The 15,790-nt window shown below is 46.0% G+C and overlaps 1 protein-coding gene across 1 annotated transcript in view; it reads right to left on the reverse strand.

Moving 5' to 3' along the window:
- The window catches only part of LOC138497282 (dynein axonemal heavy chain 5-like), a 1,499,851-nt gene that overhangs the window by 180,403 nt on the left and 1,303,658 nt on the right, over positions 1-15,790 (reverse strand). The window contains exon 74 of the mRNA XM_069620634.1: positions 10,268-10,400. Within this exon, the coding sequence (XP_069476735.1) occupies positions 10,268-10,400 (133 nt within the window). The remainder of the gene's footprint in view (positions 1-10,267; positions 10,401-15,790) is intronic.

Genomic DNA, 15,790 nt, shown 5'->3' on the forward strand with positions numbered 1-15,790 from the left:
AGCCACTATGAGTAAAGTTTCACTGGTGAATTTACCCTGTACTGTCAATGCCATGCTTTCATTCGCTACTCCCCTTCCCGCGCTTTCTTTTGCTTTCTATAGCTGCAACCCTGCTACGGCCTCGCGACGGCTGCAAAGCTCTCTGTGGCAGTCCCAACATACAGACATAGAAAACAATAAAAGCAGGAATGTGAAACACACATGTATTTTCCTCATCATCCCGTCTGACCCACAAGAAGGATAGTTGGAAACACTAATCTACGGTCCATAGCGTCCAGTCTAGGCGACAAAGATCCAGACGGATATACAAGCCAGTACCAGCATTTTGCACAAACCATCATATATGAACCAACGTACAGCAGAGATATCTTATTACATTTTGCAATCTGTTCACGTTATACCACAGCAGGCTGAAAAACAGTGGAATGCACGGTCGCCCAGAGAAATGGTGGCAGTGGTTATGCCTGATTCAAAACCTTCTATCCATCGTTGTTCAGTGTTAGGCTGTTCCCAAGACACCATGCCAGGACTCTTACTGGTAGCTACAGAACATAAAACACATTATTTGCAATATACAAGGGCACGGTTGCAGAGGTGTAGAAAAAGTAGGGCCTGAGAAGACCAGGCCCTACCAAAATCTGTAAATGCCCACTCAGCAGCGCTGTGTGGGCATTTGCAGATGTCAATATCACCGCGGGGCCCCCAAATACATTAGCTTTAGTCCCCACTCATTAGACAATCCTGGCTACGCCTCTGCACGGTTGTATGTCATGTTGTTACCGGAATCTGGAATCAGCTATAATATCCTATTCAGAGGCAGTGCTGGATAGACACGTATACAATGCTAACGAGTCGACTTCCTGTGTCTGTTAGTACATCAATGGTGCCGATTTTAAAAAGGGAACAACCTAACACTATTGCTAAAGAGAAACACACAAGTCTCTTGCAACAGGTCCCCGGACTCTACAAACACGCTTGGTAGCATGAAGGCATCCCATACCTGTGATGGGAGACCCTGCTACCTCTTGCCATTCCGCTTGTCACCTCCTTGCCATCTCCCCTCCCCCTGTGCACTCAACCATAAGGCATTCAGGTTTCCATAGCCGCCTGAGACGGCCACACTGCCGTTGAGTGGTGACACGTGTGCTATGTTATGGACCCCTGCTATTACATGTTGCATTGCTCTCTGCATATCAGGGTCTGGGTCCGAAGAAGCCCCTGGTCAAGGAGGGCAATGCAGGATTCTGCAGGCCCATAAATGGAACACATCTTCTTTCCGGCGAGTTTGCTGGTATTAGTCATTCGAATTTCTCCATCTAGAATTACTGGTGAATCTCCAAATGGTTATGCGTTGTTGTTAGTCCCTATCCGGAAGTCTCATAGGGCTTCGTTGGGGAATAGAGGAAATGCCACGAGAGGAAGTTCCACCGGAAGTAATTTCCCCAGGCTTCAAAGTAATACCTCCATTGATATACTGGAGGTATTACCCCCGTGTGGGTTTGCTGCTAACGGTCAGGAGGACAGAAAAGAACAGAAAGCAACTCCATACCTCCATTGTGTTCAGTTAGCCCCAAACTCACGATGAGGCTCGCAGCATACTGGGAATTTATTTTTCACATCATAATACCGACAGTGCGTACACCAATACATTCTCAACCAGCACCTTATAAGCTCCGCCTTTATTTCACACATTGTTTTCATCAAGGAACACAACACATCTCCACACCCGGTGCGGTAGTAAAACTTCAACTCTTTAACTCTGCTTTTGTTATTGATATGCCTGCGGGGGTTCATAGTAAGTTGTGTTTTTGTGTTTGTTGCGCGGGAGTGTCTTGCTGCATGCCAGTGCATACGGTTTAAAGGACGACATAACTCTGCTCTGGACGTGTCTCCCCTACTTGACTGCAGAGGAATGACCACCTGTTCAGTATTTTTTCTCTTTGGAGTGGAGGTCCCTGGCACGCTGTCGACGACTGACAGATCCCTGCAGCTGTCCAGGGCCTTCTCAGCTTGCTCCCCCTCGCACTAATCCCCTAAGCTTTGTGTGGGTGGCGAGTAAGGGAAGATGATCCCCTCAGAAAACATTGTCCCACCTCTGAGCTCGGCATGCATTACCACATTCCCACCATATTGATAGCAACAGGCCTCTAGTGTCACCAAATACCCCTGAACTCGAGGGCAAAGGCTCTACGCAGCATGGAGAGGTTCTGCACTTAGACCCCACACATACACGCAAGGGGTACATGCCACGCTTTAAAGAGATGCTGAAGTAAGTTGCTTCATGGAGGCACTTGTACAACCTTGGTTTTTGATATCAGGCAACGGCCAAGGGATCAAAGTAAAAGTAGAATAGGTAAAAACATTAAAAAAACATTCCTTTGGCACTCATAAGTTAGTAACGTATGATCAGGGTACTAAGTAGTTTCTCGCTATGCCATGTTATCTGCTATATTTGGTTTGAGGTTTGTCTGTGCCGCACACCAACCCACTGTACGAGTTCTCGGACTGCTCTGAACACTAACTGAAATTCTATGCTCCAGCACGCAATCTGCATACCAACTCAGCCACCCATCCAACTATGTCTAGTACCATTGTGAGGAATTCAACCATCCGCACGGCGGGTGTGCACTCGCCTGGCTTTTTGGATATTTTTTAAAAGAAACTGAATGATGGGAGATCATCCTCGGAAAATGTGTGGGGCTAAAGCCCACACATTTTCCTATGCTCGCCGCACAACACACACATAGTCACGTGTTCTCTGGGTGGACACAGCCTTCAGTCACAGCACCCCCCCCCCTGTCATGTTCAGCTGTAATGCGACAGCCACAGGTACATCAAAGCCTCTCAGGAAGGGAGAGGGCAACACCTTCCTGCTGCCATGGCCAGCCTAATTAAATATCAAAGACTCCATGGATCCACCTCGTCTATCGTGAAAGTTCTGCTGGTGGCAGCGCATACTGATGAGAATTATTGAAACAGGCCTGCGAGAGAACTTATCGCACATCTGACAAAAAGGGGCAGGAAACCAACACCTCTTTGATATGCAAAATGTCAACTTGAAGCTACCTCCCACCCCTCTGTATGAAGGGCAGTGAATGTCATGTCTGGGACAACGGTTTACAGTGGGCAACCCCTGCCGGGGAACCCCCTTTCAGAGGGAAGAAGTATGGGAATTGATGGAGACCAGTGCTGGTCATTGGGCCGGCTCTCGGCGGATCCGAGATCCGGCACCAGATATGGAGCCGGATCTCGGGATCCGGTCAGAGTCATCCGCCCAAGCTCATGAACCGCGCTGGAATGCTTAAAAAGAAACAAAAAAGTGCCTGCGATGGCAGCATGTCCTTTTACTGCGGCTTTGGCACTGGTGTGTAATGCACAATGCTCGCGACATGTACAACTGATGCCTTTCAGTTGTACATGTAGCAAGCATTGTGCATTACACACCAGTGCCAAAGCCGGCGGTAAAAGGCAATGCTGCCGTCGAAGGCGCTTTCTTTTCTTAATTTTTTTAATTTATTTTTTTAAAGTATTCCAGCATTGCTGGATGTCCACTACGAGCCCGGCCCCCTCTAGATCACGCCCCCTCGGGCACTGCCTCCCCCCACCCTGGCTCTTGTGTGGGGATCCCCCACCAAATTTTTTCCATTTCCACCACTGATGGAGACAAAGTCTGTTCTCGACACAAACTTCAAGGGAGACCTAAGCTTTGACCAGGAGCAACAGAGATCTCTATTAACCAGAGAGACACTTTGATCCACAACAGACAGGAAGATGGGTGGGACTTAGTAGTACATGTTGTCACCCCTTACCTTTGCTGTTGCAAAGCACTCTGGTTATGACCTCACACATAACAGAAGATTGTTTGTGGGGATCCAGGATTGGTGCAGGCTAAGCCTACCTTCATGAACCAATCTCTAGGGCCCATTTGGCTTTAAAAAGAGGGTTGATCCCCGCTTTTGGCAGATCATCTGATGACTTGTAAGGAGTAAGGAGGACTCATTTGGACCCTGGCTGAAGGTACAGATTGCATTACAGCTTCCGCCAGATAAGGAAGGCAGGATTTCAAAGAGGGAAGCAATATCCCTCCCCTAAACATCTCTCAGGGAACAGAGGGAGATACCAACCTCAAGAGGACAAGTCCAGCAACCCCAGAACCTGTACCCAGACAGCACACAGCATGCCCGGCTAGATTCTACCAGCAAGCTTCCTAGGTGAGAAGTGCCAGAGAGTCTCTGACCAAAGGACAAAGCCGTTGCCTGCAAACACTCTCCTCCGCTGAATATGTGTCATCCTTTAAGGGAAACGGCCCAAAGCTAAGAAGCTAGGAGGACTGCCACAACAAGCATCAACCAGGTTCCATCTTCTAAGGACATTTTCGAGGCTGTCTAACCACAACCGGCTGCACCACTGACTGTTGTCACGCTGCAGCCACTAAAGCCGTCCAAGTCGCCTTGATCAGCGTTCCAGATCTGCCAACCAGCACAGAGATAACGATTCTTGACCCAGAACCACCATGTAGTCCAGCCTGCAGTTGTCTGTCCAGCCTTCCTTGCCTAACTGCCTGATACCGGCAGCTGTCTCCATCTTGAACTCTGTCGCAGGAGCTCCAAGGCGTCCTGGAACCGAATCAACTAAGTCGAGCATCAAGATCATCTCAAGCACCGGGTACATTGTGGTTCTGTCCTCCTGGTCCTTCTCCGAAGGCCCAAATGACATTTACGACCCCTTGCTCCCTTTGTGCTGAAACCAAATCACCTTGAACAGTTAAGACTGATTACTTTACTGACTGTCCTCCTGTCAGTATCCAGAGTGCATCCCCTTTCCTTTGTGAAACTGTCTGTCCTCTGTATTCCTTTACAGGGTGAGTTTTATTTTGTAGTGTGCTAGAATTGTCTGTTGTAATAATAAAGTAGATATTTTTATACAACCTGGACTGACATTACCCAATGATAAACAGAGACTAATTGTACTTTCGCTGTGTTGCAACTAACCAACGATTCACGACCTAGCGCAGATAAGAATGTCGTTCCGGCCATGTTGCCAGAATTGGACAAGGAGGTTTATAATGGCTATACTGGCTTGTGTTTTCACTCTGTTCAGATCCCTTCTTGGGTACTAGAGGTGTGGGGCTGATTGATGGTTTACAAAAACCGATATTCATCCCTGGACCACTGGTGCCCCGGAAGTTGATTCATCACAACAATGCTTCATTGTTTCTAGGAGTTGCCATTGCAATAAAATTCTGCTCTAAACCGAGCTGTACTCTCATGAGTCCTACACTACTGTTTACCAATACCTGAAATAAACACGCATCTCACTTTGACAGCCATATACCCTCCGACTAATTCCAATTGTATTTCCTTTTTAATTTTGCTCATTCTATTGTCTAATTTCTCTTTCCCATCACCTCCTCCCCAAACTTCCCATTCCTTTCCACAGACTAAGCTCTGGCGACACCCGGGCAGGATCACAATATGCCTCCTTTCAGATAAAGCAAGGTGCCGTAAAACCACTACAGTGGTGATGGGCACAGTATTGGATGACAAAAGATATGGCAGTTGGACACCCATCCCAACAAATATCAGAACACTACACCTCTAATAACAAATTACATACTATAGCTTGGCCAATGCAGCCTAGCACCATGTGCGGACCAGGCTCCCTTTTGGACACAAATGCCTCTAAGGCATCTCAGCACAGAATTCATAGAAACAGACCCGTATGCAGAGCTCAGGACACGCCCAGTCTGCGTCAACACAACAGCACGCATCAACACAACAGCAACGCTATCTTGTCCTTTCCCCTCTCTCCCCACTAACCTACCCCTCACCCGATACTCTTTCAGATTCAGCAGAGCACCTAATGAGAATGTAATGGACAGGAGAGCACAACATGAATCCCATTGGCACTCTGGGCTGGGGTGCCAGCCAGCCAATCAGAGAGCTAGAAACGCCGGATGAATCCTTTGGTATAAACAGGCATTCTGAGTTCCCCCACCACTATGCGCCCCTCATCCTGGCATATCTTGCTCCCTCCCATCAACTCCATTCCGCCTTTAGCACCCACACGGAGATGCTAAAGGCAATTAAAGGAAACAAAATGAAAAAAACCTTTGCTCCGACCTGCAAAGCTGCGTCAGGACAGGAGTCTGTCTTTAGCGGCAGTGAAGATGGACTCCTGTCCCGGCACGGTGTTGCAGGATGGAGTAAAGGTACGTTTTTACTTTTTCTTGTATGTTAACATCGCCTTTAGCATCTGCATGTAGTTACTTGCAGGTGCAAAAGGCGATATGCCCATCAGTGGCGGGCCGACCCTGTTGGTAACAAAACTGTACCCCACGTTAAGGGACCCTCGAGATAAGATAATATAGAGTCAATTCTGGAGGTGAGGGTCAGTCACCAATCAAAGTCATATTCAGAATCACTTCCTGGCCTGCCTTTCTCCTTAGCATCGAATTGAGCCAGTTCAGGTGCATTTCGGATCCACAACTCTTTGATTCTAATGTGAGAGTCAAGTTGGTTCTGCTGAAAGGGTAAACTTAGGTTTTTGCCCTGCTTTGTTCTAGAAATCTCCCCCACCTTCCGAAATTGTATCCAATAGGGATGTTGTTTCAAAGAAAAATGACATAGTGGGTAGAGTGTCTCTTTGAAAGGGGTGGATGTCTTAGAGTAAACCGGTTGATGGAAGGATAGCATAAAAAGACCTTGATCAGCGCCAAGCATGCATAGGAGTAATCCTTTGTGCATAGTACATATGATCAATATACATGTTTACATTTATTACATGCAGTTGGCACAGGGACTATCTGTACCACAGCAATGAGTGCATAGACGAGATCCTGGCCTGCAGAATGTACAGGGGGGCAGCATATGCAGTATTTACTGTACGCTTCACGTTTGTACATGTGACAACAAGTTCATCATTACTATGTCCACTGCCAAGCGGATGCATTAGTACATGGGGTCCTCTTTATTGCCGCTTCTGTGTGCATTTTTTAGCCTTCCAGGCAATTATGGAACACACTAGTAATTCCAGCCCGAAGCCTTTCCTGCACGCAGGGAAGAGCCTATCGCAATCCCATGATCATGATAGGAATCAATAAAGCCAGAAATGTCTAAGTCTTTCCTTGCTCGACGTGGTGCTGCACACCAGGCACAGCAATGCTGGTGTTGGAACAACACCTGTACCAATAGGAAGATCCAGATATTAGACAACGCTAAATGGGCCAGAGTAAATCTAATTTCATTGTTTTAGTCTATTTTGATCAATTTAGCAAGAGCCCATGGACCTTTGAGGGTCTAAAAAAAAACCTCTCCGATATCCAAGCAAGTAGCCTATAAAAATGCTAAACTGATATCTCATGTACCATCCACCAACCTGTACAGAGCCGCATTCCAAGACAATGGGCTGTTTTCTGATGGCAAAATAACAGCCAATAGGGATAAAGATCAAATGAAAAGCTTCTGTCGGACTAGTCACCCATACCAAAATCCAAACTTCAGGCTTGGAAAATTAAGGAAATACACTGACCTTCTGATGCAGGTACTATGCATGGAGACAGGTTCGGGTATCCCAGAGTTATGATAGTTCCGTAATTAGTAACAATTATTACCTCATAATGTTTCCCCTTTGAAAAACCCATAAGAAGTGTACCTTCTATCAAGTTTTAGAAATTGTACAGTGACATAAAATCGAAGAACTCAAAAACAGAAAGTCTTAGAGACAACTAGCCCTATAGATAAGGGGTCTATCAGTCATTTTTACTACTTAAAAATGGGCAAATACTCCACAAAAATTAAAAAGGGAGTAAAAATACCCAAAAAAGAAAAATGGGAAACAAACACATGACTTGTCCCCTGTGTTTGCCCACACAGCTCCATGGACCAGTCATGCACATAGTGCCACAGGAAGAAATTGATATTATTACTGCCCGATCTGAAGAAGTAAAGCTGCATCTTTTAATATGTATGAACAACTAGGTGCAAAGAAATAATTATTAAAAAAACATTTCCATTTCCCAGTTAAAAGATTTTTTAATCGCTTATAAAATACTCACATTGGGAATTGGACTTACATTTTTACTCCCTAAAAATCATTTTACTACCAACTTTAAAAAATGAGGAGTAAAACACTACTGCTTCAACATCTTATCTGGAGCACTGGAGACAGCCAGGGGGATAAGGTATCCTCAAAATCAGAATCATATGGCAGCAAGATGCCACAATATCACAGGGCAATGCTGCTCCAAGAGCAAGCAGAAATAAACCCGAGTATAGGAAAAAAGATGGAGCAAGAAGAGAGCAAAAGCATGCACATAGAGCAAATATATGGCAGTGAGAGACAAAAAGAGGGATGGAATCATAGCAAAGGAAAGCTTTGAAAACAACCAAGATGAAAAGGGCACTGCGTCAAGCATGCAGTGAAACCACTAAAGCTCTACAGAGATCAAAGTGGAGAACCTGAGTGGTGGTGACAACGACTGCACCTGCTAGATTGTTCTTTTGGGAGGATTTCTGGAGACTGGCCAGAATCTTCAGTTGAACTCGGGTGGGTATCCAGTTAATATGTGGAAAAAAAATGTTCGAATGACAAATATGTCGAAAACATTTTACCGAAATGTTTTTTTCCCAATGTATTCTTTTTTAATTTACATGTATTTTTTTGTTTCGCGAGTAAAAAAAAGGGTTAAAAAAAGGGGGGTTGGGGGGAACCCCCCTCATTGCAAACAAAAAATAACCCAAAAAAGATATTCAAATGTTTTTTTTTTTTTTTCGGTGAAATGTTTTCGACGTAATGTCATTCGAAAAAATGTCATTCAAAATACTCACTAGGAACCCTCGGGTGACAAGAAGTTATAGTTAAGGATCTAAGGCACTGCAGTAATGAGCACAAAACATGTAGGACCACAGGTAAATGCTAGGTCGCATCAGTGGTGTTATAAATCCATTCAGTCTTTGCACTGCAGCAGAGGTGGAGGACCAGTGTGTGGTACAGAAACCACACTTCGCCTTGGCCTTGTGGGGCACACATAGGGCCACGCTGGACATATCCATAACACAAGTCTGTCTGATCCACTACACAGGGAAGGGAAGGCGATTCCCTATTGCCTGACAAAAGAGTAAGCAGATACACTCGTGGTGCTGTAGTCCAGCAGTGGTTTCAGTGCGCGACAAACTAGCTGGGTTTAAGTTGCTGGGTGTATGGCAACTCGGATGTCCACTTGGGGATGCATATTGCGATAGGTTATGAGTTGATTGCACACCCACTTGCACTTAAAAGGTACATGTATTGTTAAACAATGACTCATTGGTTCTCTTGATACCAAGTATGAAGATTTCTACTTGATAGTACACCTATTGTGTGCGTAGGCTGACAGGCATTTTACACACTAGCCTCTTCCACATGCCCAACTATTGTTCATTGTCTGCAGGTTAAAGAGACATTTGGTTAATGGTGAGTCCCTAGTCCTCTTGTTTCACTGAACTGGTGTTCATAGACAATTGCAATATTTTGGATGAAGCTTTGGTCCTGGAGTACATTTTCCTGGTAGCTTCTTTCAACTGACCGGGAGCTGGAGGCAGTCCTCCTGTGGAGGCCGTGGAGGGACTGTGCCTTCCGCACAATGGCCTATTGCCTCTGGAGGTCAGCAAGCTTACGCAGGCCATGCTCAAATGCTCATAGCAGACCACACATATATGGAAATCCTCCTCCAAGTACCACAGCAGGAATCGGACAGGGCCTGCTCAAGGCAGATGCTAACATTGGAAAGGCTTGTGACATCTTTAGCATATGAAAAGCATACAACAGCCGTCCTGGAGGAGGACACTGTCTCGCTAACTTGTGACTCCAAAAGATTGAATTCTGGCGACTGTGACAATGATTCGAAAGGCACATCAATACAAGGTGAGCGCCTATCTGGGAGCCGCCAATTCAGAAAAATATAGCTGTACTTGTTAAAGTTGCACCTGCAAAATAGGCTAATACATGTTCACTTCATAAAAATGCAGCATCGGTTTTTAAAATCAAACATTTCAGTAAACTTCCTTTAAGACAACCACAATTTTGTTAAATTTAAGATCACATTAGTAAATGTTTTAAAGAAAAAGAATTGAAGACGAGGTATTATGCAATGAATGCTGGAACAGCTTCTGAAATGAAACATACCACCATGCTGCATATTTAATTTAGCCATCACATCTGTTTACAAAGTGTTCTCCCACAGGGTGAAGGAAAGGCCAGGCCAAGCATGTTTCTGTCGCCCCCTTACCGTCAATAGCCAGCTTTAGGTCAGTGAGGGTGCTGCGCACTCTTGCGATCACGCGCTGCATGCGGTCAATTTCCTGTCGCAGAAATATATTCATGGGCTGGAAGGGACCCATCTTGTGCAGTCGTGCCTTCACCTGAACACAAGGAAACAGGAAGTCAATGACTGGACAAGGGCAGGCATGTATCGTTTATGCTTGCCTCCTCCAAAATGCCACAATGCATACACATGCCAAGGCATCAGACCTTTACTCATCTGTGGCCCGGGGTCCATGGCTCTGCACTTTCGTGCTAACTAGTTGAGCTACAAGAGCGGAATCTAATGTTTTAAAAACGAGTGTACAAGTTCAACTCCAAAATGTACATGGTTTACACACATTGTCCATGGAAAGGCGTTGAAGCAAGGATTGGAGCAGAGAGCATGTTGTGCAATCCCATTATCTTCAGCTGTGCTAACAGGATAACGTGAAGCTACCTTTTGGTGTGGCCGCTGCCCCCGCAGGTGGGCTGAATTCTGAGAGAGCACTGCACCATAGAGCGGTGGGTGGCCCTCAGTGACCTTCCAAGCTCACCACTAAAGATCATCCAGGGGGTAGGGAGACGCTACGTGTCTTCCGACCCTATTGGTGGAGTAACTTTAGCATATCGCCCAGGAGCCCGTTTGTGTGTCCACATGCCTCTGTAATATAGGACACTGCAGACTCACATCGGCGATTTTCTCACCTCACATGCAGAGCTAATGAGCCCACACCAAAAAGAAAACACCATGGCTACGCCAGGGGGGACGATAAGTGCTCATGCATCATCAGGGCTTTGCGACCTGCGGCGTGCCAGTTGCAGTGGACTGCTTCCCCAATCAGTTCTAGCCAGCGTAGAAAATGGTGAGAGATCATGGGAGATGTAGTCCAAAACATATGGGGAGTCACAGGTTGCAGACCCTGGCCACATTACAGACAGGGCCGAACAAACAACTTCTGCCCTCTAATATGAAATTGTGCTGGACCAGACATGGGTGCAAACACTTGTTGAGACCCCTGTGCAATTTCTATAATAATATGCCTGGCTTTTAAATGCACACATTCCGTTTATTGTGTAAACGTGAGAAAAATAAATAGAACGAGCTGTAAATCCATTTAAATTACACATAGATGCCGGGTAACTAGGATTTCTTAGAAAACTGAGCCATAGGATTAGTTTGCAAGTCATTTCTTCAAGCCACAGGCAGAGTAGGCCCCCAGCACAAGACATAGCACATTTCAGGAGAAAATGGGCCTCCTAGTGAGTTTTGCAGGGTGGTAAAAATATGCCAGTAATTCGGTTACTGCCACTCTTTGAGGTGGTAATGAAATAACTGACAGTTTTGGCACACCACCCAACTATAATGATGGTGTTAAAGTGGAAGCGTTATGGCCAAGCAAAGTGCTGGAAGTAAATCTTCCACTTTGACACCCAAAAATTGAGGCATTACCACCGACGGACATGCCACCTGTGGTTATTGCTCCAAATACTGCATGGGGTCCTGTGAACTCCCTGATGGGGACAAACGCCACCATTTTGGCAGACCAAGGGACAGTAGCGGTAATCGCGTTTGGCGATAATTCGAACAAATGACTGCCAAACTCTCGAGGCCTAAGATCTGCTGGAACCAATTTGCACCCCCCCCCCCTTGCTCGAACACTTAACGAAAAATATGAAGGATAAGAAAGCCGTAGTATGTCAGCATTGGACATACAAATATGCAACCCTAGGTCTGGAACAGCTCTTATGCGAGTGTCATAGATATTCATCAAAATTAAAGGAGCCCTTCACGCTATTGCAAAATGCAGAAAGCATCTTTAGGGTTAAAAAAAAAAGAAATCTCGATAGATTTCCCAAGTAAGCAGAGGCACAATATTATTTTCGCAGAAAATGGGTGCCGGGGGCACTTGGGCTTGGATTGGAAGCAAATCGCAAATGAGTTGATAAAGCATAACATTCTGTTTCTTGTCACATACATCAGGAACGAAGATTGAATTATTAATGTATCGAAACAAAAATCATGCGTCTTTTTCAAAGAACATAATATTTTTTCATTTCTTGGATGCTGTCTCAGGATTGTTGCAAGAACAGTAGTCGAATGTAGTCTGTAAATCATTTATTAGAGTGGCACAAATACATATCTACTGCAATGAGCAACACAGATGTGCAGCACCGCTGGCTATCTGGTGGGAGAGTACGCCTGACACCCAGTCGTTGCATTCTATGGGAAGAAGCCAGACTACAGCACTAACCATGGACTCACAATACCCCGAATACGTATGGTAAACTCCATTAATCACACGCCCTTCTCCATGCCATTCTTATCAAATTAAGAAATACCCAACACAAGGCTTTAGTGTGCGGATAAATCATACAGTACATACAGTTTTTGGGTGTTACAGTGTGGAAGATTTACTTCCAGCACTTTGCTTGGCCATTACGCTTCCACTTTAACACCATACTCATAGCACATAATCATGGGATGGCCAAAGTTAGCCCTTCTTTCCGGGATTCACAGATCCCACATTATTTTTCTCTATTCATCTATCATCTTGTGCCACCTTATAACATGGCCACCGTGGTTGCTTTGCATATGTGAGGACATGAACGTTCCTACAGATGGCCGCCAACAGTTCCCTTCTAGTATTCATGGGACGTTCTAGTTGTTCCCGTAAGATGACCGCAGTTCCACGTCTCCTTCAGTGATTATAAAACCGAAGGAGAGGCAGGGTGGCATCGTCTCGCAAACTGCTAGAATGGCACTTTGAGTCTGTGATTACCGTTCACGACATTATTTATGGGGATAATATTACCCGATACCCAATGGCAGGGTTTAAAGGCATATTACGTTCCGTGGTAAGGCCTTCATCTAAAATGTCGGTAAGGTCATAACCTTGTACAGGCGCCAGTGATGAGTGCAATCCCAGGGTGTCAATAACCCTTTCCACCATGGCCCTGAATTTAGAGGTATTATGAAGATAGGGCTGGGACTGCTGAAATTCGAGGTCTGGAAAGGTGTCCAGACCGCTTGCGTCCTGAAAGCTTTGAGCCAGTTGTAAAAGCAGATTCTGGTTGCCAAAATAATCGACTCCTCCTGAACCCAAGTAAATCGGGTCGACATCCCCGTGGTCATCGGCATCATGACCACCGAAGATACCTGCCATAGTATTGAATAATTCGGACCAGAGTTGTGGGGTGAATGTTTTCTCGACAACCGTTGAGGGTTTGTCTCTCAGCACCGATATGGTGGACGCGGTGTCGATCGTGACACTGTAGCGTCGACATCCTTGGATACACAGGGTTGATCCAGCTCCCATTAGATCTCTTTCAGTGTTGAAAGATTTATCGGTGCTGACATTGTCGGTACCGGGGCACTAGAGGTGTCGGGTATACCGAGCGCTGATCTTGGCTCCAAGGCCTGCTGCATGGGGGGGTTAGCCGCACCGACTGTAGCATGCTTCTTGAACATTTCAAGCATTGAGGAATTGAAATCCTCCCACTCTTGGCGGGTGGTTGGCCCTGCCAACGGCTTACTTTTATCTGTCTACGACTCGGAGACCCGACGGTGGCGGTTATGCCTTTACTTCTTTTGGGACGAGGATGAGTGGTTCCTCGAGTGGGACCGTTTCTTCTTCCACCTGTGTTCTTTCTTGGGGGTATGCTCCTCAGTTTCAGCCTCTGAAAGGCCGAACCGTCGACCGCGCCAGTGATTTTGAAGATGGTCGACACAGAGCGAGTTTTGCAGCTCGATCACGAAGGGATTTAGGTTGCATGTTGGCGCACAACAGACACCCGTCAGTCCCGTGACCCGTGCAGGGGCACCAGAGACACAACTCGTGTGGGCCAGTGATGGACATCTTGGTGCCACAATCAAAACACGGTTTGAAACCGGATACCTGAGCGACCGTCATCTCACGGCGAGGATTTTGAAAAAAGTACAAAGGTTTGTGACAAAAACATCAAGAGAGTCGAAGCTCTGTGTTCCCAAGAAGTGTGTTAGCACACAGGAAAAAGGAACTGAGGTTGGGGCGTAGTGACATGGTATTTATAAGACCTGACGTCACGTTCAGTGCCGACAACCAGATGCCGAGCAAGACGGACTGACGGTCGTGTCGAGGTCCACTACGCCCCTGGTCAAAACGTTTTAAGAAGCAGCAAAGCTGGAGGGAATATCTATGAGATGAGTAATCTGCGGGAGAAAGGCAATCCATTGAACAAGAGTTACAGGTAAGTAACTTGTATCTTCTACAGTATTGGGTCTTGCATGGATTCACATGCTCATTAATACGATTACACAGCAGTAAATATTGTGAAGGCATCATGAAGCAAGATACAGACAACAGATTTCAGTTTCAAACAAAATACTTTATTAACATAAATGTCAGGATGGTGGAAGGCCTAACTTGCCATATCCTGAGGTGGGATTTCCCTACCTAAAGAAACTAAGGCAAGTCTGAAAGGTTAACTTAAAAGTCTGTCTGTATCCAAAACCTATACTTGCCCTCACAGCTAAAGCGAAACAATGTATAGGGATGTCAATAATGAAAGAACTAGTGTTCAAAATAATGTTCTCAGCTCTTTCTAGCTCCAGTCTTAATCTTCAGCTCCCCTTCCCCAAGCTCTATCAAAGTCTCGGGATTTCTAGCAGTTCCACAAAACCTCAGGTTGCTTTGCTTTCCCTTGGTTTGCTTCAGCAACGTCCTTGGCTTTTCACAGTTGAGGCTTCCTGGTCTAGGCGCGGTTGTCGGACGCACAGTCCACCCACTACAGGTCGCGCAACCAGGAACCCTAGGTTCTCTGTGTTAGTCTTTTGGCTTGACCACAAAGCGTCACGACTCTTTAAGTAGCCTTTGGTTTTGTCACACTGTATTCTTGCATGCATTTCACTCTATGGTGATTTTGTTTCTTTACCACTCTGTTCTTGGGTTCACTTTCAATTTCCCCATCTCTGCTTCCTTTCTTGATTGATACAATTTAATATTTGACTTTCAAATGGGCAGTCTCTGTAATTCACACACATTTGTCATAGGCTCATAGCTTTGCCCAAAAGTTTTCCTTTAGTTCGGTATTCAATCTACACAACCTTTTAAGCATATGCGAAACCAAACATTTATTCAGTTTCCATTTTGGGTTTCCCTTACAGCCCCAGGAGTGCTTCAGCTCGAGTAGCTTCCCTCTGCACTCACCAGTTCTCGTCGACTCCACCGGGCAGCTGTGCACCTTGCTTCTGCTTTCGGCTGCACGCCTTGCTTGGTTGGCGAGCCCCGCTCGCACTTCGGTTTCACTCTGCATATGGCCAGCAGCTCCGTTCTTCTGCATCCGGTCACTCGCTTTCCTCTCACTATGCTTGCTGCTCTGGCGGGGCACCTTGGACCATTGAGACCAACCCAATTGTGGGTCTCTCGCAGCCCTTTGACTCCTGGGCTCCACAGTCCATTGGAGTCTCCTTCTGCTGGCGTCCTGTCCCTCCTGCCGGTCCCATCTCAGCAGCCTCCTCGCAAACAGGTTC

The sequence above is a fragment of the Ambystoma mexicanum genome, chromosome 5q (assembly GCF_040938575.1).
Source record: "Ambystoma mexicanum isolate Mex_15411 chromosome 5q, UKY_AmexF1_1, whole genome shotgun sequence".
Lineage (NCBI taxonomy): Eukaryota > Metazoa > Chordata > Amphibia > Caudata > Ambystomatidae > Ambystoma > Ambystoma mexicanum.